The sequence below is a fragment of the Notolabrus celidotus genome, chromosome 16, assembly GCF_009762535.1.
Source record: "Notolabrus celidotus isolate fNotCel1 chromosome 16, fNotCel1.pri, whole genome shotgun sequence".
Classification (NCBI taxonomy): Eukaryota; Metazoa; Chordata; class Actinopteri; order Labriformes; family Labridae; genus Notolabrus; species Notolabrus celidotus.
This window is the reverse complement of record NC_048287.1, coordinates 15,384,587-15,411,642: the sequence shown is the minus strand read 5'-3', so window position 1 is coordinate 15,411,642 and position 27,056 is coordinate 15,384,587. Positions and strand designations below refer to the sequence as shown.

General features: G+C 41.0%; 1 protein-coding gene across 2 annotated transcripts; it reads right to left on the bottom strand.

Annotated features, from left to right (window-relative positions):
- Positions 1–8,277: 8,277 nt before the first annotated feature.
- Positions 8,278–23,294, bottom strand: LOC117827631 (chondroitin sulfate proteoglycan 5-like). Of its 2 annotated transcripts, none has more exons than XM_034704251.1 (6): positions 22,778–23,294; positions 16,932–17,721; positions 15,464–15,652; positions 14,087–14,165; positions 11,844–11,996; positions 8,278–9,381 (listed from the first exon to the last, which is right to left on the bottom strand). In XM_034704251.1, exons 1-6 carry the CDS (start codon positions 22,857–22,859, stop codon positions 8,797–8,799), a joined length of 1,878 nt encoding a protein of 625 aa, XP_034560142.1. In that variant the 5' UTR covers positions 22,860–23,294; the 3' UTR covers positions 8,278–8,796. The 2 variants fall into 2 exon arrangements, with proteins under 2 accessions (XP_034560142.1, XP_034560140.1); XM_034704249.1 differs by having other exon boundaries at positions 8,326–9,381; positions 14,003–14,165.
- Positions 23,295–27,056: the final 3,762 nt, after the last annotated feature.

Below are 27,056 nucleotides of genomic sequence, written 5' to 3'. Positions count from 1 at the left end.
CAGAGTGAAGAAGCTGGAAATCACTGTGCAAAGGGTGTGAGGCATTATTTAAAATAGAGGTGGCTATCTGCTGTAACTGATTAGTGTACAGGGATGGTGTGGATGCCTGTGGCTCACCAATCAAGATGTAGTTAATGTAAGTTATAAAGTTTTCTCATAAAGGCAGCAAAATACAAAAACAGCCATAGAATGATAGGTAAAAGCAAAAATTTAGAAAAAAATAGACGATATACAGTATCTAAAAAATATGTATTTTTTAAAACTTTTAAAATACTTTTTATAAAATTCAATTCAATTCCAAAAGTACATTTGAAGTTAAAATGGTCAGATTTTAGTTCACCTTAATCACAAGAATACACAAATATATCAACATAGTGGTTATACCAACATATTTATTCTCTGACATCAGGGGATAAATGCTGTCACAGCCCTCATACAAAGCCTAAGATTAGTATTCTAGTGCTGCTCAAAACATCAAAAATTATATTTAAACAAATCAAAGACAAACAAAACCCCAAATTGTACACATAGCTGTATTATATGTAACATGGAAGACATGTTTCTCACTTCTATTTGGGTGCAGTGACCCTTTAAGATGCCATTTCTTAAATCAGCGCACACTCTCCTCTTGCACACATCCACCCACCCCAACCCAAAGTGATGACATTTCTCTCTCCTGAATAGAAAGCCATTTACTCAGAAAGAGGAGAGCACACAAAAGTGACAATACAAAGAGGCCAGGGCACAGACAGTGAGCAGGGGGTCTCTAAACACGAGGAGAGTAAAAGAATACATAAAAATAATCTTCATAAAACTTTAAAAAGCTTCCAAAACATTTAAAGTTTATGATTCGACTTTGTATGAAAGATTAACTCTGATTAGCATTGTCTCTGATTTTTCTATATTAGACAGGACACGTCTTTGTCTTTGAGAGTAAACAAACACATCAAATGGATGAAGAATCAAAGCTTCGTCTAGAATGATTAAGAATCAGATTTAGTTTGGTGTGAAAATGCTGCCGACTCACTGCACTGAGTGAGTATTCAACTAATTATAAAAACCTTCATCTGCTATGAAGGCATCTCAGGAGACTTGTGCGTGTGCATGCTGGTGTTGGAGTGTGTGTGTGTGTGTGTGTGTGTGTGTGTGTGTGTGTGTGTGTGTGTGTGTGTGTGTGTGTGTGTGTGTGTGTGTGTGTGTGTGTGTGTGCGCGCGCGTGCGTGTGTGTGTGTGTGTGTGTGTGAGTGTGAGTGCTGCAGGCAGAAGGGAGGGCAGAGTGGGAACAAGTGAGAGAAAATTACATCTGTTTTGGGTCAGCAAAAATACTTTAGAGCCTCACTTAAAGAGGCAGTGATGAAGCTGAAAGCATGTAATGCTTGTGTTCAAGCAGTCCACTCACACCAGCAAACAAAAATACACACAAACACACCTGTACATAAAGTATGCAGACTTTATCTAAACAACCCTGTATTACCTTCAGATTCCATATTATCATCCTGTGCACAAACACCTGTGCACTATCCCGGATCTCATCTCCCCTCCTGCAAAGCTTGAAATTTCCCTGAGATCATGCAGGATTGTCCTGATATCTTCATGATAACTGTATCAATTATCACAGCATCATGTTGAATCAGCACACACTGCCACATTCGACACACAGTGAATGTTAATGAAGATGCAGATCAGCGGTTTCAAAGTGCCAGAGGATCTTATCTGGATCTACAGTAGTGCAGTACGTCAGAGCATGGGGCAGCGCTGCCTCTCAGTGGTTCAGATCAGAGCTGCACGCATGAGAGAGTGAGATACGGAGAGAGGGAGGGAAAGAGAGAGAAGAGGTATAGAAAAAGTAGTGATTTCCTAACTGATTTTGTGCATTCTCACCGGTGTGCTTAGCATTTGATCCATCTTGCATGCAGACCATGTTCAAAAGGTTATTTCAATGCTGTTTACACATGACCAGCGACCAAATTACCACTGGGCGCTGCGCTAAAATTCAATTATTTCAACTCTGACCTTGGCTGCTGCTAACCTTTAAAAGTGCAAACAATGAGATAACAGCTGTATGTGATGCAGCCAGAAGCTTAAATAGGTAGGAGGGGAGGTATGGAAGAGAAACTGCCTGAGCTCCATAAATCAAAACTTAAAACATAGAAGAGTGTGACTGCAAGTGCGAATGTGTTCAGAAACATGTAGAATCATCATACCAGGTCATGAAATAATGAGACTTGGTTGAAACCCTTCGGCGTCTCATACAGTTGATCAAAGTAGCATCTGGTTTCTTCTTTTCTGATTAGTGTTATGTTTGTTTGGCAAGGATTTCCTTAAAATCGACAGTGTTACGGTACAGATGTGTAATATTTTGTTTGTTTCACATGGGACTCAAACCTCAGAACTTCATGATCATAGTATGATAACCATATATCCTCTGAGGGTAGCTACCCAGATTTTAAGGGCTACTGGTGTATTCAGTATTCAGACAGGACAAAAAGGAAAAGCCACCTGGGCCACTTTATGTGTTTGTCTTTGTTTACTGTCCATCTCGCGCCTAGAGTCATGAGAAAAGACTTCCAGTACAGATGACATCCATATGACCAGATTATTATTTTCACCTGTAGGCAGATGTCTCCTTTTTTTAGGTTATTCTTTTCTTGCTTTTATTCAGAGGATTGGACAGTGAATTGAGCATGAAGACAGAGTAAGGAATGACAAGAGGAAAAAGTCACAGGCTGGGTTTGATGACAAAAACCTCTGTACATGGGGTGTGCAGTTTAACCACTGTGCTAAACTTCCACCTCATGTGCAGTTGTCACTAAAAAGAGATTACCCTTGTCATATAGAAGCTGATGGATTCAGGGGTTGTATTATGGTTGATGTCTTTGTCCTCTTTTAAACTCCACACTCTGTTTCTCCATCCAATGCCTGCTAAAGTGCTGGTTGATGATGCTCTCAACCTACAGCTGCAGCTGCAAGACTAGAATCTCCACGTGCATAACTTACCTAGCAAGAAGTTGTTTATTCTTTGGGCGATCCATCTCCCGAACTGCTACTACAAGATTTCTTGTGTTAAGGCTCAGTGGAAAAGTGGCTTGTTTCTCAAGCGTAAGGTTGGCAGTTAAGTGCAGCTCCAGAACTCCACAATGCATGTGAATGGGACTAGTTCATACTGATGGGCACTCTATGAGTATATGAATGGACAAGTAATGTTGGAGTCATTCGAGCAGTCAGTAGATGAGAAAAAACACTACGCACAGTTCCTTTAACTACGTACCATTCGCAGGAAGCAGTGTCTCTGAGTGTCTTATATTTCCACTGATGGCTTTACATTGCAGCTATAGTGAAAGTCTGATGATTTAGAGCACTTTGTGTGGTAATATGAGATGCCATTACATTTTAGTAAGTGCCTGTAGTTGAGACTTTAAAATGAGTGCACATTGTTATGACATATAATGGCACTAGATTGGCCCCTGGAGGTGGGAGCAAAGACCAGACTTCTTATCATGTAAAAGATGCTGAATGCTCCACATTTAGCAGTGATCTGTGGCAGCTGACCTTTTAAAAGGTCTGAACCTGAAAAGTTATCTGATAGCTCAGTTGTGCTGCACTGGAATGAAGTCAGAGAAATTATCACAAGATTTAAAACCGAACGTATGCCCAGCAAAGATAGTAAGAGCAGAGTTTGCTAGCAGATATTTTACAGTGATACCGGAATAATAGAATAATGATATGTCCAGTGTTAAGAAATCTAATTTTCATGTCACGGTGTCAGAAAACCAAAAGGAGCAGGACCCAAAATGCAGAGTAACATAAAAGGGTTTTATAAACTAAAACAAGTGTCTCAAACTAAATCCAGGGAACAGAAGAACACAGGGAAGACAGGGAAGACAGGGAAGACAGGGAACACAGGGAAGACAGGGAACACAGATCAAAGACGTAACATATAGCCAATACATAAAGGAGGAAACACAGATGCTGTTTTTCGAAACAGCCTGCTACATACTACCTACGACTGTAGTGGGTAGTAGGTACTGCGCTGTGCATTGTGGGAAACATTACGCAAGGCAGACTGGTCCGATGCATACTAAGAAAGTTTCTGGAATCAGTAGACATCCGGGGAGTTTTGACATACTGCAGATTTTGTTCTTTTTTACATACGACTTACTGCATACTGAATTTTGGCCAAATCAGTACGTACTGCTAGTATAGTAGGTTTGAAAACAGACAGAGACTATATATACAGTGGGTAACGAGTAACGAGACGCAGGTGAGGACAACAAGGCACAGGTGAAGCGGTCAAAATGGAGAGACAAAAAAGGGAGTAAAAATAAACCAGATGCACAGGGAGCAAAAACTCTGAAAATAAAACAGGAAACTCTTTACTCACAGGGAATACCATACAAGACATGAAACACTAAAACCACAAGGGAGACATAAGAATACACAGGGAGGAAACAAGACTGAAACACAAGGTAAATCTAGAAAATAAAACAGGTCATCAAAGACAAAAACAAGGAAAACACAAACTTAACGAAAGCAACTCATGACATTACAACTACTGAAGTGTGACTTTTTAGTTTGTTATTCCAAATGTTGTCTTTTGGCTTCATTTTACTGTCATCCACTCTTCTCTTGTCTTCATTTTGTTCAGTTATCTCATTGAACAGCAGACTGAAAAGCAGGGTTTTTTCAATGTCTCTTTATAGCATGTTTCCCCTTATATTGCTGTGTGTGGTTAAAAGTGTCCTCTGTTTCTTCATTAAACACGACAATGGCATCACTATGTAATAAAACACCTTTGAGTAACTTCTTCATTACTGCAGTGAACTGAAAAGTTTCACTACCAAAAATAAACAAAAACATTTCTAGCTGACGTTAAGTTACGTTTTAGATTATTCAAGGAGTTAAATTTAAGCTGCTGATTCTTATTATGCTTTTTAATTTTACTATGTCTAAATTTGTGAACTTTTTACAATTGTTACAAATAATTCACTCAAAATTGGCCAGTACACCTATTGGTACCAATAGAAGCCATTCCTTCTATTCCAGTTGAATACAATAAATTAATTCATAAATCAGGGAATCACAAAAAACCCTCCCATGACAAGTTTTCTATAGAACAGGTCTATACCCTAATCTTTGTACTATTATATTGCATCCAAAAATAATGTGAATTGAATGTTTATAAGAGCTCTCATGCCCATAAAAACACAACTTTGGAACACTTTGTTACATTTTTAAGTGTTTCAGTTTCAGAGTAAAGTGTAACTGACTTTAGACCTCTGATTTCTTCCGTGTCCCTGCGTACAAAAGTGTCAGAGGATTTCTTCATGCTCCAAAGTAAAAAAAAAACTGGCATCTAAGGATAGATAGAGGACATACTGTATTCACCTAGCAGGTGAAGCAGCTCAGAAGAGCTTTATAGAGGCTCTGAGAGCCACTGAAAAATACAGACACTCCTCTTTAGAACCTGTCAATTACTCTTTTCATGCCAATGTGGCCTACTTCTGAAGAATGAGAAAAACAGAAAGGATAACTTCACCTTCAGGTAATCCATCTGAAATAAAAAGTTGCTTTTTATCCCAGAAAAGAGTCTGAACACTAAAGAGCTGAGCTACTGTAGCCTCCAGCTGTAAACCACCCTAGGGGAGGTCACATTGTGGGAAATATGTTGGCTGTTTGATCTGAAATGCCTAAAGAAACTAAAGAGCTTTCTGCTGCCAAGAATGAACAAACTTACATCCTGAACACCAAAGAAGACAGAAGCTTTACCCCCCATATAATAGATCATTCAAAAGTGAGAGATTATAACAGGATTTGGAGTGGATATCATGTTCCCTTCATTCTTAATTTAATAACTGTGTGAATTCTGACTGAATAAGTAAGTCTTGTTGAGTCAGTGTCATCTATCATATTTTGAATTCCTGCTTTTTTCACTGCTTATTTTTCTGCCAGAATACTATATATATATAATATCTAAGTTGTTTCTATACGTTGTCTATTTCTTTTTCTTTTTTTGGAACTTTATTTTTTTATTTTTTTAATTAAACATGGAAAAAACACAACACAGAACATTCCTTTACAGTATCACAGAAAATATACGACAGTGCGAGGAAAAAGAAAATGAAAAAAAGAGAAAGAAAACACACTGGGGCCTAGAAAGCTGAATAAAACTATTGAGTGAAAAATAATTAAGTGGATAGTTAAGACATTATAGCACAATGCACAGTTCCCTTTAGTTAAATAGATACGTTGCTATAGGAAGCCATCTCTTCACAAAGATATCAGACCGTAATTGTAATTGAGCAGGTAAAGCCTCCATTCCATACACCTCCCTCAGCTTCTGTTTCCACTGTACCTCTGTAGGTGGCTGTGAATTCATCTATTTTATTGTCACCATTTTCCTAGCAGTCATCAAGAGAATATGTAACAGGTGCTCTTGGTCTCTGGTGTACTTGTCTTCAGGGGTTAGATCGAAAAGAATCTGGCTTGAGGTGAATAGTAAATCAATTGCCAGAACTTTATCTATCTCGCTCTTTACCCCTTTCCAGAAAGGAAGCAACCTTGGGCAATCCTAAAATATGTGCGAGTGGTCACCAACCATTCTACAAATTTCGAGACCAGGCATCCTAAAGAACCTCGTCTTCATCTTCCAATCAAACTCCTTCCACATATTACTATTAATACCCTTCTGACATCCAATGCATATTGTTTCCCACTCTTCATCCTCAATTATAACATTTAACTCCAGCTCCCATTTAGTTTTGATATAAAAAGTATTGTCTGGTGTATCCAATAACAAGACGTTGTCTATTTCAAAAGGATTATTTTTAACAGGGTTCCTGAGTTGTGTTACATTTTTCTCATTCAAACATGTTGGCTAAAAATGCTGCACAAAAGATGCAAAACTCCTTCATATCGAACCTATTAACAGAAAAACATCCTTACCCTTTTCCAAGCTTTACTTAAAAAGGTGGAACAGAGATAAAAGTTGAGAATAGTCATCAGGTCAGCAAAATATCATGTGCTTAGCAAAATGCAGGTTATTAACTTAGCCAACATTTTCTAACATTAGCAATCGTAAGCTACGCTAAACAAAGCTAACCCCCAATTAATGTATGAATATAGGGCAATTCAACTTTACATTTTTAAGGTGAAGAATCCTATATTTTTCTTTAAAAGGTGATTTATTGTTGGAATAGGCCTGAATTAGAATATACACTTGTAACAGAAACACATCCGTACCCTTTTCCAAGCTTTAAACAATTTGACCAAACACACCTAACACCAAAAACTGTCAGTTTCCAATGTCAGTTAGCTTACTAGCACGCCAACTTCAGAAGACAAAACATAACCTACTAACTTTGTTCATTTTTGACGCCGTGGTCCTGATCCCCCGACACCACTGCTAACGTCCTTATTGTGAGTCAATTTGTGTTGTTTGTTTTTTTTCATTGTCAGGACTAGCTGAATCTGAAACTCCCCTGTCAGTTAAACTCAGACAACATAACACTGCCCTTCAATGGCTGCCATAGAACAAAGAATTTCAGATATTTTACAGATAACGTATTCATTTATTCAGTAACTGAACAATCAACAATCACCATAAAGATCAGATATGGCAAAACAGTTGACAACAAAAGTGGAGAGCTAACTGTTATTCAGGCTACCGCAACAATTATTAACTTTTAATATAAAAATACTGGATTATTCTCCTTAAAATTTTAAAGTTGTATTCATAAGGAACGCAATTTCCCCTATATTCATATATTAATAGGGGTTCAGCTCTGCTTAGCTTAGCTTAGCTTAGGATTGCTAATGTTCGATAATGTTGGCTAACTTAATAAACCATATTTTGTTAAGCACGATACTTTGCTGACCTCATGACTATGTCAACTTTTATTTCTGTGAAACCTTTTTTAAGTATCAAACTTTGTCCTATATATGTTGCATTTGATAATTTACAGAAGTAATAAATGGAGCAATATTTGAATTAATGATTAATAGGAAGACAATCACACAATATGGCTAAGTTGTCATTTCTCCTTTTATTTATTTTGAATAGCTTCAAAACTAAATATACCAGGGGCTGTAAAGTTTAAAAGTATTTCTGTGCAAGGTGCTGTATTTATTGTGTCTACAAGGGGGCAGCAGAGTCTCTTACATTCATTCTACCTGCAGTTTGGCAACATCAAAGAAAAATCGCCTCTTCCCTAACCTTGCTGCGTCCGAGTCTTAGATCATTCCTCTCTGATATTAAAAAATGACACTGCACACTTTGTTGTATCATCTATTTATTTAGGATTAGAAACATGAAAAAAAATCCCCATAAAAGCCTGTGAAATAATCGTACACACATAATAGCAAAAGATGTATATAAACCGTTGATAACACTAAGGCTAATGTGGTAAACTTCTATAAAACCTTTCTGAACTATATTCTCAGCAGTTGCTGACATTGGCACTGTGCTAGGAGAGCGTGTTCTTTTTGTGCTTGTATGAGCTGAAACCTGAGTATTGAGAAGTTGTTATTTACATGTTTTATGTGCACATTTTGGTGTGTCTTTGTCTGAGTTTGAGAAGTTGTGGTTCAAAAGTACCCCAGATGCACTGTTCTGGCTCCATGGATCGAGACAAGTTGTGATGCTCGTCATGAATGCATAAATGTAAAGGATGGAAGGATGGATGGATAAATGATTTGTGAGTCACTAAGACAACAGTTAGATCCATGATCAATGGATTGATTAGATTATGACAGATGTTTGTGCGTTTGTGAGGATGCGTGCTTGGGTGTAGACCCTGGTCAGGAGAGTGGTGGAAGCGAATGGGTGCTGGCCGGACTGTACTTCACCCTAGATGGTGATGGAGGAGGCTGGGTGAGGTGAGGAGAAGAGGGGGATGGACGAATGTGGGTGATCTCCTCGTGCTCTGTGCCGGGACCCTCTGACCGACCTCTGGGCCTGCGTAACTGAGGCGAGGAGGAGGAGGTGGGGATTCTATTAAATTGTGAGGGGGAGTGGTGGGAGGCAGGGGGGCAGGTGGGGGAGAAATAATATCCAGGACTGGATGATGGCTTGCGACTGGGTGAGGGATGGCAGCAAGGTGAAGAATGCCTCCCAGACAAGGCTTCACGGGGGCTGTGCGGTAGTTCCTGGGTGTGTCTGGGGGATTCAGACACCTTTGCTGACTTGGGTGTGGTAGGTGTTTTAGGTGATTTGGGTGGTTTAGGTGATCTAGGCATGTGATGGGGGGAGTAGGAGTCAGCAGGGTCTCCATTGTTGGCTCCAACCTTGTAGAGGAAGACGTCATACTGAAGAGGTCCCTTGGTCTCTTTGTGGAGCTTGGCATCTTTCGGGAGGAGCACTTCCAGGCCGATAGTAACTCCATCCTGATGTAGAAATACGGTAAGTGGAGAGGGATGCAACAATGTAGGGAGAATCACAGAGGAAATAGTAGTGAAATGAAAGTGAACAAAGCATGGATAAGGTACGAGACAATGTGCTGCTGGAAACATTTCTTACTCAATTTCATAAAGGACAAGTGTGTAGGATGGAAGAGCATGAAGAGATGAGGTTTTGACCAGTTGATAACCTTTTCCTATATTCTCCACATACTGGCAGAGTGCATTATATTTAGTGGCTGCACCAGATTATCTAGGGAATATGTTCTGTACAAAAAATGGAAAACATGACAGTCCCCCAAAAATGAAGCCAAAACATTTGGAATGGGGCTACCTCACTCCTCCATGCTCCTCTGCCCATAAATAAACTGTATTATTACTATATAATTTTATATCATATTAAGGTGTGTCAAACATGATGTTAGTCTTTGTAGTTAGTTCTTATCACGCTTATTTATTCGAGTTTTGCAGATAAGCTGCAGACAGTTTACTATTGGATTTGTTTTTGTATCCAACTTGGGAATATTAGTTCAATAACTCTCTCCTCTTAGTGTTTAAAAACTCATCAGGGAAATATCTAGCTCTTTAGCTGCTAAATGCTCCTCTCTGATCAACAGCCAGTCAGTACTTTTAGCTGTCTTCTGTTTTTTACTGAGCAGGTAGTCTCCAAGAGAGTGAATACAAAACCAAAGAAACAGCTGAATGAGCTCAGAGATGCTATAAAGCTTTGGTGATAAATGTCTATTGGTCATCACTACAATGAAATATCCACTTAAATATAAAATGATTGATTTAATCCACTTAAGCTGAATCTCCAAGACTCGAATGTTGTTAAAAACTGTTCCATAAATCGTTATCTTCCTCATGCTGGAGCTGTAAAAATGCTTTACAGTACCCCTCAACTTTTAAACTTGTTTTATTTCCTTGCAGAGGGGCTACTAATTTTAAAGCCTGTAAAGTCAATATAAAAAACGGACATCTCTTTCAGCCTGTAATCTGTAGGCCCAATCAGTAGCTCATCCATTGATACAGGATAATCACAAGTACAGGAAGTGCAATTATCATCTTTAACATGAGCAAATGAAGCAGGACATAATAGATGAATACTGGAATGAGTGGTGAATCTGAATTAAAATGATCATCAGCCAACGTGAGTTTTAGTAAAGATTAAAGTCAGACTGTTATTGTGCAACAAAATACTCCCCATTAGAAAAAACATAAACAGGAATAAATAATTAAAGCTGGTAACAGAGACTTCAACATGTCTTTTTCCTTTCAAGGCTAGATGAGGTGAAGGTAAAAATAAAACCCAGTTACTCTGGTGGGAGCTCATTTTGGAGAGCTGTCCGTGGTGCTGAATTGGCCCGCAGTCTCCATTGTTTGTGTGGTGTAATCTGTGAGCAGCCTACTGTAGCACAAAAGCAGGGTCAGCCGTGCATTCAGATATTATTAGCATGGGAGCGGCTGGGCAGTAGTTAGCTTCATCATGAGCAGACATGCAGAGGGAGAGAGAGAGAGAGAGAGAGAGAGAGAGAGAGAGAGAGAGAGAGAGAGAGAGAGAGAGCAAGAGAGCGAGCGCGATAGAGAGCAAGAGGGAGAGAGAGAGAAAAAGAGACTAAAGACTGGGGGAAAATAGAGCTCATAGCAACACACAGGAACAAGCAGGATAAAATTAAAAAGATTTATTCCAACAACTGTGAACTATAATCCTCCATGTATACCCAAAAAAGTACAAAAGAACCTCAAGTACATTAAAGTATTATAAATCACATTGAAAACCAAGACACAGCGTGTTATATATGTATATAGATTCAAATATCAACTCCAAGCAATTACTTTGACCTCAGGTAATCTAGACATATCCACTTATTAGCAAACATGAATATTTCGCAAATACAGGTTCACTTGATTTCCACTTATGTCTTTAGCAAATTTTCAGACACTTTTTTGTTGATAACACCAATGCATGCGAGCAGAGAGAGAACAGTAAGGCGGGGCAGGCAGAGGTGAGGTGAGGGGAGGAGGAAAGGGGGATTTGGGGGAAACAGGAGAGGAGACGATGAAGGAGCAAGAGTTCATTGGCCAAAGACCAAGGCAGGGCATCAGTAGAGAGGAGAGTCAGTCATTAGTTGGTCCAAGCCAGAGGTTTTTAGTCCAGCGTTAGACACAGGTGGAGGAAGGAAAGGGGGCAGCGGCACCACTATGTCATCAGCGCTGGCATGGCGGCCTTGTAAACAGGACTATTGTGCTTCTCAAGTTGTGTCTTTCAATTTATCTTGTGCTCAATTTTGACTTTAGGGTCTGATTAGACTGTATAAGATTGTGTGCACTTTACATGGTGTAAAAAATGTTAGCCTGTCTTGATGTCTCGTTGTTTTATATTTTTGGTCTCCCGCTGCACACTTGTCTAAGTGGTGACATTATACCAGGTTGTTCTGGAGCGTGTTTACCTCAGCGTTTTCCTCTGTGTTGTTAGGAGTGTGGGCGACAGAGGTGGGACGGTTGTTCTCATGTTTGGGGGAGTGTGAGTTGAGGATGTTCATGGAGCCTTCTTCCTTGGCTTGTGGGGACTTTGCGGGGTCCTCTTGCTTCTGTGGCTCATCCTGTGGGGGGAAAATTGGGGGACTTTTTATACCTGCCTTGGACATACAAGCACATATACCAGATATAGCACAAATATACAGATGTTCTCCATCCTACGCTACATCAGTTCCTCAAGTTTTTGAAAACGAAACAGCATTCATTACAGGGAAGTAAGAAGGTAAAGTTCTCATAAAGCTGCTCTAAACGCTTCAATTTAAGCTTTTGATTTAATGTGATATGGGTCATTGAATAGCCTCATATTGGACCTGTATGATCAGACTTTTATTTTATCAACTCATCATGCCTCAGTTTTTATAAATATTCCAATCAGACCTCCGACATTTACAAAACAGCATTGCTGCCCATGTGACTGCAGGGGCTTTTTAGCCTCCTGACCTGGCATTTAGAGAACCCCAACGTAAGTGTCACTCATCTACAACCAGTGCACGGAAATGCCAGCAGAGCACTAAGAGCAGCTTCTTCCATAAAAAAACACAAGTGATAATATGTTCACTTCATTAAGCACTGCCGAGTACGAGTAATGGAGTGAAAATGAAAATATTAAAAGTCCATCTGAGTGTGTTTGTGTTTGCAGAGTGTCCATGTGTTACTGTAAATGCAGGAAATGAATGCACTTGGCAGCGAGAGAGTTGTGATTGTGTGATTACTGAACTATTGTGTCTGTGAACATGTGCCCGTTTGTAAACGGTCAATCCATTGATCGATTAGTTTGTCACAGACAAATGAAGGTCATAGGCACAGCAGGCAGGAAGTGGGGCGCCATTGATCAGTCTCACTGTCTACTCACGGAAAACTCTTGTTAAGCGTTCTTTCAAACACGGGACGACAAAATCCAAAAGCTCAGTCCCGGGAGTGATTTATCTGTGTGCTTTTGATCTCCTGCCTTTTAATGGTTACATTCTGTTTGCATATACAGTACATCCCTTTTACCACGATTCCCCTTTATGTGTCCAGATTAGGTTCAAAACCAGGCATCAGTAACCTCATATGTTGGCTTAGTAACTCAGCAGGCTAGTATGATTGATGAATACCAAACAAGAGCACACATAAATCTCCACGCAAACACAAACCCCCCCAACACAAACAGATATGGATGCATACACATTTATATTCAAGGACACACAGGCAAACACACATGCTGTAACAGAATGAAATGCACTTCATAAAGGCACTACATGCGCAACCTTCAGGAGGGTAGAAAAAAAGGGAAACCTGCTGCATAGGGACCCTAAAATGGCTGTCGAGCTGTATTGGCAAAAGCAGTTGAAAGAAAATGGAGGAAAGTTCTTCATTTAGCTTTTCAGGAAGCTGAGAAGGCACAAGAGAGGCGGCAAGTGTGGGGAAAACTGGCTACAGGAAGCCTTGCAAGAGGCGATTAATCATTTCACACACAGCACACGTGGAATACAGCTGATACACAATCTGATGTAGAAAGAGAACCTCAAAGTGAAGCTAAAGCAAAAAGGAGAGCCAACATCTGGTGACTAGTGCTTGCACAGTGGGTTGATTTAAAGCAAAGCAAAGGGAGGGGAACTGCTGCAGACGCTGTGGGCATTTCCGCTCTGCTTACCTGGAAGTGGTTATAAGGGTTTCTGGTTTTATAATCCCAGGTATAGCCGGCTGCTGATGGCCTCTGAGGGGATCAGTGTGTGTAAAAAGCATTAAACACACATACTGTACATTCACAACTTTAGGAGGATATCTCAATGAGAGGTTATGGACTTAGGGTGAGATATGTATTGTATGTGTGTACGACTACAAGCTTATATTTGGGTGTCAGGAATGTGCACGGAAAATACTACTAGATGCAATTCAAATCACTTTAAAAACTGGTGGAGATAAAAAAAGGAGAGGACATAATAAACAAACAGGAAAGAAGGCTGGGGTTAAAGCAGACTGGAGAAAATAAATTGTTCATGCAGGTGACAGGACAGAGAGACATAATTGCAAGGGCAACCAGAAGGCTGAGAAAGGGAGAGTAAACATGGGGAGAGTTGGGGCGTACCTGACAGATAATGTTGTCATAGTACGCCAGGTTGTGTGTGTGAGCTTGAGGAGCGGGCGGAGGGGTGTCGCACAGTTTCCTTACGTTTGGTTGTGAGCCGTCAGCTGTTGTGGAAACAGAGAGGCCGTCCGTCTGTGGCTCACTGCTCTGTGGGCGGAACTTACTGTAGGAAGGCAGAGAGAGAGAGAGAGAGAGAGAGAGAGAGAGAGAGAGAGAGAGAGAGAGAGAGAGAGAGAGAAATGTAACTAGTATTTATAAAAAAAAAGACTCACAAATACTACAAAGTAATTTAGGAAACTCTTGTAATCTGTTCATACAATAATTATTCACATATATATTAATACTATAGAGACCAATTGTGTCAGAAAATGAATGAGGACACTGTAAAGCAGTGAAGCTTTCCCCTATGGGGTCAAAAAAATGCGTATTATCATATTGTGTCAAATCCTATCGTATTGTACAGTATCTTACGTATGTTATCGTATTGTATGAAAGAGTATCTAACATATGTTATTGTATCGTATGGTAAAGTATCTAACGTATGTTATCATATCGTATGGAAGAGTATCTAACGTAAGTTATCTTATCGTATGGTACTGTATCTTACGTATGTTATCGTATCTTATGGTAAAGTATCTAACGTATGTTATCATATCGTATAATACAGTATCTAACGTATGTTATCGTAATGTATGAAAGAGTATCTAACGTAAGTTATCGTATTGTTTTGTACAGTATATAACATATGTTATCGTATTGCATTGTACAGTTTAACGTATGTTATCGTATCATATTGTACAGTATCGAACGCAAGTATCATATCATAACACATCAAATCTATACATTTCCTATCCTGCTGTTTTATTTTTTTTCCTGTATATTGTGTAGCATTGTACATTATAGAATGTTGTATGGTATCATATCGTATTATGTGGTATCGTCTTACCATTATGTTATTGTATTGTATTGTATCCTATTATGTTGTTGTGTACCGTATCACATCAATTTATTTGTACTGTATCCTCTAGTACCCTTTAAGGTCTAGAGTTTTGCCACAGTACCTTGCAGTTGAAACTGAGGTCTGGTAGACGGAAATCACACACAGAATTTTCATCACAGTTTAACAGCCTGAATAATTGAGTATATACTAAAGGGAATTAGATCATCTCTAAAGACCAGCTTTCAGTTGGCAAGTATAAATCAAATAGGATTAAATTTGATAGATGTTTCCCGCTGTTCCCTGCTTGTTCCACATTTTGAAATCCCCATGCAGCCTCCCTCTTGTGTTATTTCTGTGCTCCTCAACTCATTTGCTTATCAGTCATGAAGTTGTAGTGTCTTCCAGGAAGGAGACTGACACAGATATTGTCACAGTACAATATCTAAGCACCTAGGCAGTAGTGTAATTCACAGTACATATTTTTTCACTCTCACCTACCAATCTCTCTCTCTCACACACACCTGCGTTTGCGAAGGCGCTTGTTCTCGTTCTTGAGGCGGTGCAGCCTCTTGGCAAAAAATACAATGATCATGAAGAGGAGGATGAGCATCCCAGAGGACACGCCCACCACTACACACAACACCTGGAACTCTGTCACCATCCAGTCGCAGCGGGTGCCTTTGTTCCAGATGTAGTCCTGCACGTTGCACCTGAAAGAATGGGAATAAACAACCTCTGTGATCAAAACTTTGAGTTGTTAGTTATGTTGTCAGGAAAACAAGCCTGCTATAAAAGCCAATAGGTTTAATATGAATGCATACACTCTGCACAAGTGTGTTTACAATATTTATAATGGCAGCATGTAAGCCAGAGTAAAGGGTGTAAAATGTTACTTGGAACTGATGACATGTGTCCTGAGGTCTGCAGCAAAGCAGGGATTCGGCCTGCAGCCCAGCTCTTAATGAGATCAAAGGATCAGGATACGTGCGAGCATATGTGTGTCTTTCCCATATCCTTGTTTTTCTCTGTGAAATTATATGTGTGTGTTTGAAGTAGCCAGCATGACTCAGCGTGCGTGTGTAAATGTGTTTACGTGAATGCTTTCACTCAGCATGTACGGTGACATGAGCAACAGTTTACCTTCAAGCTTACAGCGAGACTGCAGGACAGGACAGATGGTGTTATCAAGGCATGGTGCACATGCACAAGTGTGTACGTGAATGTGTGAATGTGTGTGTCCATGAGTGTGTGTTTATTTACATGCGAGTCCCTTCCTGACCAAATGGCATTGTCATTTTCCGGGTACTTTCTGTGTGTGCCTACATCAGCTGTCACCACACACTCTTTCTCCCCCCCGTCGTCCAAAACGAAGCTAATCCTTTGGCGACCCTGCTGTGATCTTTGCGAACCCTCATGACACATTAAGCCAACCCTCTATCTCTGTGCGTGTGTGTTTTCAGTGTGTATGTATGCCTCTCAGAAGTGTCCTAAATCTCTTCCTTTGTGTTGGAGAGGGAACATACTGGAAATCATCCCATCAAGATAATTAAAAGGGGGGATGTTTGAGCGCCCTAGAACTCCCCAAACACACCCATGCTGACCCATGTGTACATTTTCCCATTGAGTTGCGGCAGATAGAAGTTCACCAATGAGTCCAGTTCTGCTCAGGGTTTACCTACCTTCAAGGTTCAAGGTTCAAGGTTCAAGGTTACTTTATTTGTACCCATAGTTAGATTTTGTTTGCAGTGAGTCAGCCTCCTTAATCTAGCTGGTAAAGGACGATTTTCGTTGCCAAGGTTTTGAATGCTAAATAATATAACAAGTGCAGTGTAGACCTGTGCTTTGTGTAAGAGGGTTAGAGTCACAAGATAGCTTTTTTTAAAGGGATTTGGGGCTATGAAAAAAAGAAGCCTCTCAAAATGCACCATGGAGCATAAATTCTTCCAGCCTATTTTTTATGTTTATTAACAAATGTTCAAGTTTTCTCACCTGCAGAAGGCTCCCATTCCTGCTACCACAGTGCACACTCCTCCATTGAAGCAGAAATTTGGTTCAAGATCACACTGAGACACACACACACCAGGACCCGAGCGCACAAAGCCCAGTCTGCAGCCGTCAGCTCCCATGGGACCACCAAAGCCTAACCTATCACTGTTGTCTGGCACTGGCCTGGGAGCAGCCGGTAGGGATGGCTTGCTTTCTACCTTCGGAATGTTGTTAGGTTTCACATTTTCTGGAACAGCTGGAGCACCAGCCAGGAGCGGGTTCTCATCCTCCATGTCAGCCGGGGGTGATGGCGTGGGCTCAGGTTCTGGGGTTGCATCTAATGCAGAGAGGTCGTCATCCGGGGAAAGGTAGTCGTAAAAATCAGAGAGCGTCCATGCAGTGGGGTCTCCACTTTTTTGCTTCTGAGGTTTAGGGACTTTAGCCCAATCGAGAGCACCATCAGAAGGTACAACATCCGGGGCAGGGCTATGAAACTCCACTGTGATGACGTCATCTGCCATAGGGTTCCCTGGTTGGTCTGGACCCCCTCCTCCAGCAGTGAGCTCCTCCCCTCCTGGTGCATCCTCCTCTATGAAGTCTAAGTAGGTGTGTTTCTGAGAATGGTGACGTTTGGTGGAGCTGAGTGGGAGCGTTGCCCCCAGCGTGAGCCCTGCTCCAATCAGGTGATCTCTTTCTGCTGAGTCGTCACTGAGAACCAACCTGGCGTTCAAGGCCTCCTTGTTGACGGATGATCGGTTGTGGTGATGACGATGCCTGCCGAGGGAATGCCTCCCTGCCGGTCAGACACAAAAAAAGGTATTAGAGATGTACATAGCAATTTAGAGTGACACTGCCTCAAAGTTAGAGGACTCGTAAGACTCAAATCAAATAACTTTTACAGAAGCATTAGCTCAGACTAAGTTGTTTGATTGGTTGATGTTCCATGAGTGCTGATATGTAGTATTACAGCTCCTGGACTTTTCACTTAATGTATCAATCTGCCCTAGGTGTTCTGAATACCATTAACATGACAGCACACATTGTCTTGCTTCATCTATTATATGCATCACCAAATCAAACTCTGATTTGTAACTCAAAACATCCTGATTGGTTGTTGCTAAGCACTATTTACTACATTGCTTTAGCAATATCATACACATCGTGCTGGTGCATGGCTCGTGCTGTTAAACTGTCTAGATTTGCTCTGATTCTCTTCAGCATTGACCTATGGCCTAGAGCTGTGCTGATATCCACTACAACAGCATACCCTTTCATGCAACAGTGCTTATAAGTTCATAACCAGAGTCTGGGATATCCTGAATTAAGTTTCACTGTCCAGATTGACTTTTTCTAGGCCTGGCCTTGGATGTTACTACAATTGGAGTAGTCTGGCACATCACAGAAATATCAATCCTCAATTACCAAGGTGATTTTCTCTGACTTGAGAAAGCTGCAGAGCTTCTGATGGCATCAATTAGGTGTTTTCACATGCTCTGTAGTACTCCCAGTGACTGGTAAACAGACTAATGCGTAAAAATCAATTGATCCCCTTAGTAACATAATCTTATTGTCAACACTACAACAAGACAGGCCACACTGGGATTTGGTAAGTAATCTTGTGCAAATGTAGATTATAAAGCATGATAAACAAAGACTTGTACACACATATAACATGCTTCTGTTGTGGATTGGAGTTTATCCCCATGTACTGGCTCTGTTTTGTTTGATAAACACAGTGGCCCAAGGATGAGACGTGAATAATTTAAACAGATCCCTATAGTATTCTGCAGAGATGCCTTCAGGCTGTACAGGCCCGTTTTCTCCGAGAACACTGTTATTATGTCAACATATCCTTCACCACATACTCAACTGAATTCAACAAACACAATTCAATAAAAATGTGCAATATGAAATAAATAGTTTCCATAATAGAGCTGAAACCCCCCAATGTGTTTCCTGGTTAGAAGCTAAGTGATTAATTATCACAGAACTCAGAACAAGAGATGAAGACTCCCGTGTAATCAGACTGTGGTGATTCAGGATTAGGCACATTGAGTGATCGACTAATGTGCTCTAGTGACCAAGACTGGATGAGGATTAGATTAGGATTTAGAGCTATAGGTTAGGCTGATTGGTTAGGCATTTCTCTTGTACTTTGCAATCTGCACGAAGTCACAGTTGCAGAGCAATAGATAGAGAAAAGAGAGCAGAGGGATATAGACTGCCAGGAACTCTTTACTATTTTTTTTAATTTCTATGTACAGGTGTAGTTATGCAAACAGAGAGTCCATAAAAATACCACTTTTACCGTTTTGCTCAGCTAGTATTAGTGCTTAAAAAGGGGAACAAAACAGCTTACCTTGTCACATCCAAATGAAACAAAATCCATCTGTTAAAACTTAAATAGAAAAAAATCCTTGCTTAAAAAGTGTTGGTAAGATTGCTAACTTTGCTTAATTTAGAGGTACGTAGTAAGATTCTGTTACCTTTGGAGAGACCATATGTCCCCAATCGTTTTGTTATGTGAAAATCTGCCAGATGGGTGCTGGCAAATGTTTTAAAGTTAGCATTAGAGATTTCAATTTTGAGATCCAACTATGTCAGAAAGCATTTTTTTTATAAATCCCCCAAATGATAGAACAAACTCAACTGGGGACAGAAAGAAAGCCAGCAGCTGATTAGCTCAGCATAGCATCAAGACTGAAAACAGGGAAAAATAGCATAGGCTACCTAGCTTTGCCAAGAATCACCAAAATCCACTAACTATAAAACTGACAGAAAAACCTGAGCTTTAGAGGTGCTGGAAAGAATACATTTATACTCCTGCAAATTTGGGCACTTCTAAAAATGTTATAATTGATCTTTCAGGGGATGAGAAAGCTAGTCAGAAAGAAAGAACGAAAGAAAGACAGAACTGCTGCTGAACCGTTTTAGGAAAAATTGTCTTGCACTTGAGTTAATGTTCCCACAGTTTGCTGAACTTTAAGAACACATTTCAACACACTTTTCCACTGACAAAATACTTGGCTGGACGATGTCTCTCCCACTGCATCTCTCAAACCACTGTGTCCAATGAGATCACTGCACTCAGTGTCTGGCAGTTCCATTCAGAGCTAATACTAAAACCATCTGAACGTGCCTTGAGTCACGAAGACTAGTGGTGGCAGAGGAACCAAGAGATCCACCTAACACACACAAGCAGACCCACACACATACACACTCTAGTTGCCATGGTGAGATGTAAAGAGGTGCCATGTTGAAAGGAGGAATGGAGAGAGGGAGGTGCAGTGGAAACAGAGAATCCAGTGTTTCGGTCTCTCGCTCTCTTGTTTTTTAATCAATCAGCTCGCCAGTCAGTAAGTGTTGATATGCCAACTCCATCTCTGGGAAAACTGTGGTGGAATGGACTTGAACACTTCACAGTTTGGGGAGAGATTGACATGCCCCAACAAGTTGAAACTGATTGGGAGTGATTCAGATTTCATTTAAAAAGGTTCAATCTGCCAATTTGTTCCCTGTCGAGATTTAGATGCAGCATCCTGTTGGCAGCTGGCAGTGTCATAGTGATTACAAGAGCAAAAGGGGAACATGAAGAGATTACAAGAGCAAGACGAGCGAACTCAACGCACAAGCCCCTGCCCAGCAATTTGATTCCTCTTTCAGAAATGGTGTGATTTCTGCCTTGAACTGCTGCTCAGCGATTCACCTCTGGCATCATGCTGAGTTAGTCACCAAACGAGTTTTATCTGAGGTCACTGTGAATGGCTGGAGTGCAGAATCTCAGCAGCCTTAATTAAATACATTCACAAATTTAAACCTGTTTGCAGGCAATTAACAGTGTCACAATTAAGATGTTTGCTTTGTTTCCTTTTTACAGAAATTTGAAATGATTTCTGATACAAGCTGCCACACCCACCCATCTTAGTTGTCTATAAATAGCCGTATTCCTCCATTATTGTGTGTGTGTGAATAGAAGGGAGTCGGTGAGATGCTGATGATCTGATCAATTGTGACAGATCATGAAATTTCTGGGGCTACAGGGCAGATGGACCTCACAGCATGCATTCGCTCAGACAGTGGACACACAAACCACAAATACACACTCGCACATGCCGAACGCCCTGGAGTCTGGATATGATCCATGTTGCTTTAAATAACCTTAAAAAAAACATGTTAATAAAGTATGGATGGGTTGATTGGATTGGATTGATTGGCTACAGGGCAGAAATGATTCTGCAAATAATTTTTGCCTATATTTGACTTGACATACAAGCCAGAAAGAGAGCTTGAGGACATGATGGGCGTGTTTCTATATTTTCTGACTACATAGGAAAATAAGAGATGTATAAATAAAAAACACAACTGGCAAAACGTTTAATGATAAAAACAAAATACAGCTCATGTTTTATATCTGATCATCTCATATAATGGACCTGCTATGAAAGCAAACCTTATATAAGTTGCAGCAGTTAAGTTGGATAGCTGAAAATGATGTCATCACAGTTCACTGAGATTCATTTTCAGCCTCCATGGACTCATTAAAGCAATATTAAGTTTATGCTTCCACTGTTTCTGCTGTTTTTTTCAAAGAGGTGGCTCTGTCCGTCACTTTTGAGCTTTAGAAAAATAGGCTTCAACTTCTCCCGCTGTTCTCCATTTTCTCCCCTCACGTTCAGTCAGTGAAATGAATGAAGGTACTACTGCTCTTGATAATCGGGAGCCCGGCACGTGCTCCCTGAGGTTTTAAAGTGAGAGACACAGCACATCTGACTCGTGGCCTATTTACCGGTCAATATGTCACTGTGTTAACGCCTGGTTACACATTGAGGGCGTGAGATGCGACGAGAAAGGATGGGGGGGTAAAAACAGTGGCGGCGCGTGCCCAACTGAACCCCGGCGACCCTCTATGTGCACGAGCCACCCTGTTGCTGGGCAGCGCCGGCAGCGCTCAATTCAACATTTCAACATATTCTCATTGCTCGAGCGCGCATGTGGATTATGCGGACTATATTATTCCCACAGTGCTTGTCTTAAGGGACAGTACATGATAAGGCGGCGGGGGGCGGCGGGGGGGTGAAGCGAGCCCGGCTGCCACCCTCTTGAATGTCTGGAGGAATTCAGTGATTTCAGCGCAATGAATAGGTCTTCTGTGGCCCGACCATGATGCACCTAATCCCGCCTTTGTCCGGGCCACGCACCGCGGCGGCGAGACGCAGCTACTTAACTGTCATACGTCTGTTTCTCTGTGATCACCCACAGGCCTATATCTTTCTTCCTCAAGTGGATCCACAATGTAGCTTATAAAATATGGAATAAAACAATTCCCTTTGCTCTAAACGACACCAAATTGGAACATGTGTCTCTCTCAAAGTGTGAATAGGCATGGGATTGAATCCTATCAACATTCAAGTGTCAAAAATGGTCAATAGCTCTCAGCAAACCATAGGCTACTATTTGTTGGCACAGCCTAGAAATTGATTGACAGTCGTTCGAATGTATTGTGATTTTTAAGTTTGAGGTCAATTATGCTTTTTAACGCAACATTTGCAATCATTTATCAAGGATTTTAAGTAAATAAGTCCTGCAAAATAACAGCAAAATCGTTGCTCAGCAGGTTACCAACCTATAAGCTTTGAGAGTCTCAGTGATCACAAAGAACAGATTTTTGCAAATCAATCATTAATGCATTTTAGACGGCTGTTGGATCCCCATGCTGCATACTAAGACAACTATTTGACGTTTTATATCATGTACCAATGCAGGTGTGATTTGTCTCATACACGTGCGCGCTTTCTCGCACTAACACACACACAGGGTGGGACTCTGGTAGCTACAAACAGCGGGCTTACCGTGAGCATTGAGGGGGACGATGACCAGTGAGATGGTCAGCAGCACCTGCCAGGTCCCCAAACGTCTGTCAGCGCACGCCATAGTGTAAGCTCTCCCTTTGACACGATGATGCAAACTGTGTGATCCTGTTCCTCAGTGTATCAGTCAGATTGTTGGGCTGTATACGATAATCCTCACAGCGGATCCTCCAAAAGTTCAGATCTTGCCGGTTTTCTCCATATCCCCGTTATCCTCCTTTGCAGCTTCTGTGTGTCTGAACCGTTCAGCAGCTCTGGTTCGGTTCCATTGTACCGAGCGGGTCGCCTATAGCTCCTCCACACCTTTTGGCGCGCGCGTGTGTCCCTCTGCACTTTAGGGGTCCGTCGACCGGCAGCAGCAGCACCGCGAGGGGCTGTAGTAGTAATGCGCGCGTCTGGCGGAGGGTTCTGCGGACGAGATTTTAATGAGCCGGGTTCATTGCTGCCTACCTGCCTGCTTCCATGCATGCATGTAGTCCGTTAAGCCTTTCCCACTGGAGAAGAGCGGCAAAGCACGGCGCGCGTGCACATTGCGTTTGGGTGTCAAAGTGCCAACACGTACGCACATACACACACACACACACACACACACACACACACACGGACACAGTCGTGCAAATGCTCATCAGTGGACAGCCCGAGCTTACAGGAGCCGCTGTAGAATGAGGCTGAGTGAGGGATTTAAACAGCGTCTGTTGTCACTAGAAGTCAATATGCTCCATTTTACACTACAGCTGATGCGTGATCAGTATGTCCAAGCGTCTCTCTCCCTCTCTCTCCGGGTGGTTTATATGTCAGTGGGTTATTTGGGTGCACGTGCCTCCCACCAGCAGAGAGATGTGTGTGTATTGGTTTTCACTGGATGGATAATCCTCTTACTGTCATATTGTGATATAGACAAGAGACAAAAGCATCTGCCAATAACACCCCAACACAGGCACACACACATACACATACACGCTGCCCTTAGTGTGACCAATGAAATCCTCCATCCTTTCCCACCCAGCTATGTGGTACACCATATCATTTATACACATTACCTTTTCGCACAGATATTGCTGTGTTGGTTTTCTTTAGCATTACCTTTATCTTCCCAAATCCTATAGAATAGAATAGAATAGAATAGAATAGAATAGAATAGAATAGTTTCCAAATACATGTATGTAATCACTGTTCTGTTTTACAAATCCATTTTCCTGTTTGTCCCATTTATTGCCACAAACATCAAACAAAATGTCCCACAGATGGTTTTCAACCCACCATGCTCCTAAATTGGATTATATCACATACATTATGAAATGATTGAGGCCAAATGTATTGTCCCTGGAGTGAAAAAATGAACTCATTTCTCAATGGGTAAGAAGTGAATGGATCCTAGCTCCTGCTGTGTGCAGCCTCCCACTGTTTCACTTTTAATTACACTAAAGAACCCCACCAACTGAATCCCTACCTCAAATCCTTCTCTCAGTGATGGGAGAGTGGGTTTGTGTGGAAGAAACGGCAGAGTGGGAGAGGGGAAGGGAAGACAGATAAATGGATGGACAAAGGACAGGAAGATGGTGTGTGTGTGTGTGTGTGTGTGTGTGTGTGTGTGTGTGTGTGTGTGTGTGTGTGTGTGTGTGTGTGTGTGTGTGTGTGTGTGATGAGACTCAGAGGACCAGCAGACATGAGCTAGCATGGCTAACATTGAAGAGATGGAACTGCAGAGTGGTGGGGAAGGAACAACAGAAAAATGTTCACTGATGCTCTGCCAAACAGAGCAGAACAAAATTGCTTCCGCACCCGCTTACCCCCAACACACACATGCACACACACACTCTCATATCTGCTGTGATAAATACACATAGACACAAACATCCTATCTTTAAAACTCTCTCTCCTTGTGCATTTTTAACTCTCTCCTGGTGCATTTTTCTACAAGCAGGATGGGAGGATGGGTCAGTAATGCGCAGGATGAACAGATGGATCTCACTGAGAACCAGAATGGAAGAATAGCACACCTTAATCAACGCCAAGCCCTGTGTATATGTGCATGTTGTGCTCGGGTAGCTTTGGTTTTTCCATCCTGTCCCTGTGTTGAACAGTGAGGGGTGGGCAGGATGTCCAAATCCCCCATAGTGTGTCCTCTGTGTGTCAGTGAGTATATGCGTCCACCAATGCAGTATCTACTGGGCCAAGAAGAATCTGATTGTCAAGCTACAGCTACATCAATAAAATTTGTTATGTGTTAAAATGTGCGATTAGAATTGCCTGATTTTCACATAGCTACAGAATATTTTCACTATTAGGCTTGAGGCACACCCCTTTAGCAAGCAGTGCACCCAAACTTTCATAAAAGTAGGGACCTTTTTATGTTAGGCCCATTTAAGACCAATGGGGTCTTATGTTGCCCTGCCCAATGTTAAATAATTTGAAATAAACACAAGAAACGTATGTATTAGCACTCAGTGCAAATGGTAGTTCAGTCAGAAAGGTAGAACCCAATCGCAGATGGTAGCAAGAATAACCGGGCCCTTTTTTTAGATGACTTACAGGTATGAGCAGATAGGGGCATTCCTAAGAGGCCGAGTCTCTCAGAAGATGGGAAGAGGTTCACCACTTTGTGAGAGAATGAGTGAGTAGATAGGGAAAATTTCAGCAATTTCAGAATAATGTTTCTGGGTGTAAAATTTCTAAGAACTTGAGGGTTTCATCAACTACAGAACATAATATGATTTAAAGATTCAGAGAATCTGGAGAAATCTGTACAAAAGTGACAAGGCTGAAAGCCAAAATGGCAGGGATCTCCAAGCCTGCAGGCAGCACTGATTTTAAAACAGACATGACTCTGCAGTGGAAATCACCTCATGGGCTCAAAAACTCATTCAGAAACCATTGTCTGTGAATAGTGTGTCACAACACCCACAAATGTGGGTTGAAAAGAGGAAAACATATATAAAAGGGATCCAGAAACGTAGGCAACTTCTCCAGGTCCGAGTCATTTTAGGATGGACTGAAGCAACATTGGAAATCTTTCCTTTGGTCTGACAAATTAAATTTTGACAATCTTTTTGGGAATCATGGACGATGCATCCTCCATTCTAAAGTGGATATGAACCACCTGGCTTGTTATCAGTGCAGAGTTCAAAAGCCAGCATCCCTGATGGTATGGGGATGCATAGGTGCCAAGCATACCTAGTTTACACATCTGGGAAGACACCATAGGCCTAAAGGTTTTGAAGCAAGATATGCTGCCATCCAGACAATGCCTTTTTCAGGGAAGACCTTGTATAATACAGCAAGATGATACCAAACTACATTTTGCAAATATTACAATGGCATGTCTTCGAAATGCTCAAACTGGCCTGGACCTACAGTCCCAACTTGTCACCTATTGAAAACATTTTGGTGCAACATGAAAAAAAATACAACAAAATCCTTTATCAGGCAAAAATGGGATAATGTTTCATTTTCAAAACTCCAGGAACTCTTCTAGGTTCCTAAACATCAACAGAGTCATGTTAAAAGCTGGGGTGATTAAACATAAATGATAAACATGGTTTTGAAACATGTTTCTGGTGTCAAATTTAAAATTAGCATATAGTCATCAGAAAACAAAAATATATTTCAATTTCAACATGTAGGAGCCACGAGTGAATGATTTAAAGGTGTGTGTAGTATCTACTTTTGAGGTTTAGGGTAGCTTATTGTTTATATATTTTTGTGGTGTTATTTTTGTTGTTCTGTTTATGATATGGTCTATTGTGTAGTCCCGTTCATTAGGTAAATAGCTGGTCATATATTAAATAAAAACAGTTTTTCTCTTTTTGTTTTAGGAAAGGGTTCTCTCAGTGTTTTGGGTGGTGTTCTGTATGTGTCTTGGGATAGTTTGACTATTCCCAATGATTCACTCGCCATTGTCATAAGAGCCATGGTGGCATTGGCCTTCATTCTGTTGAAACTCATTCTTTTAGTAAGTTTAGTTGGTGCTCATGGATGATATGCTGACTGGTTTCTATGTTAAAGTTTTACCAATATGTACCAGACACTTTGCTGACATACTGTAATAGTTCACCTTTATTTTTTTATAACCAAAGCCAACTAAGGAAGGAGTAACAGGACAAAGAACATCATACAAAGAAACATTACTTTTTTATTTATGTAATGAATCCACTTTTAATTACATTGTCACTTCACTGATCCTGTTTTTACCAAAACTGTGGACCATAAGCAAACCCTGTATCTTCTGCCTGTCCTTATCCTGCCTCCCTAGTTAAATGTT

Bases quoted from the DNA above. Each gene is read 5' to 3' on its own strand.
- LOC117827631 (XM_034704249.1), bottom strand. From the start codon at position 22,859: ATGGCGTGCGCTGACAGACGTTTGGGGACCTGGCAGGTGCTGCTGACC. The intron at 14,166-15,463 runs GTGTGTGTGAGA...GCCTTCCTACAG, and splicing joins AAGCGCCTTCGCAAACGCAG to TAAGTTCCGCCCACAGAGCA. The intron at 9,382-11,843 runs GTAAACACGCTC...TTTCTACATCAG, and splicing joins ACACAGAGGAAAACGCTGAG to GATGGAGTTACTATCGGCCT.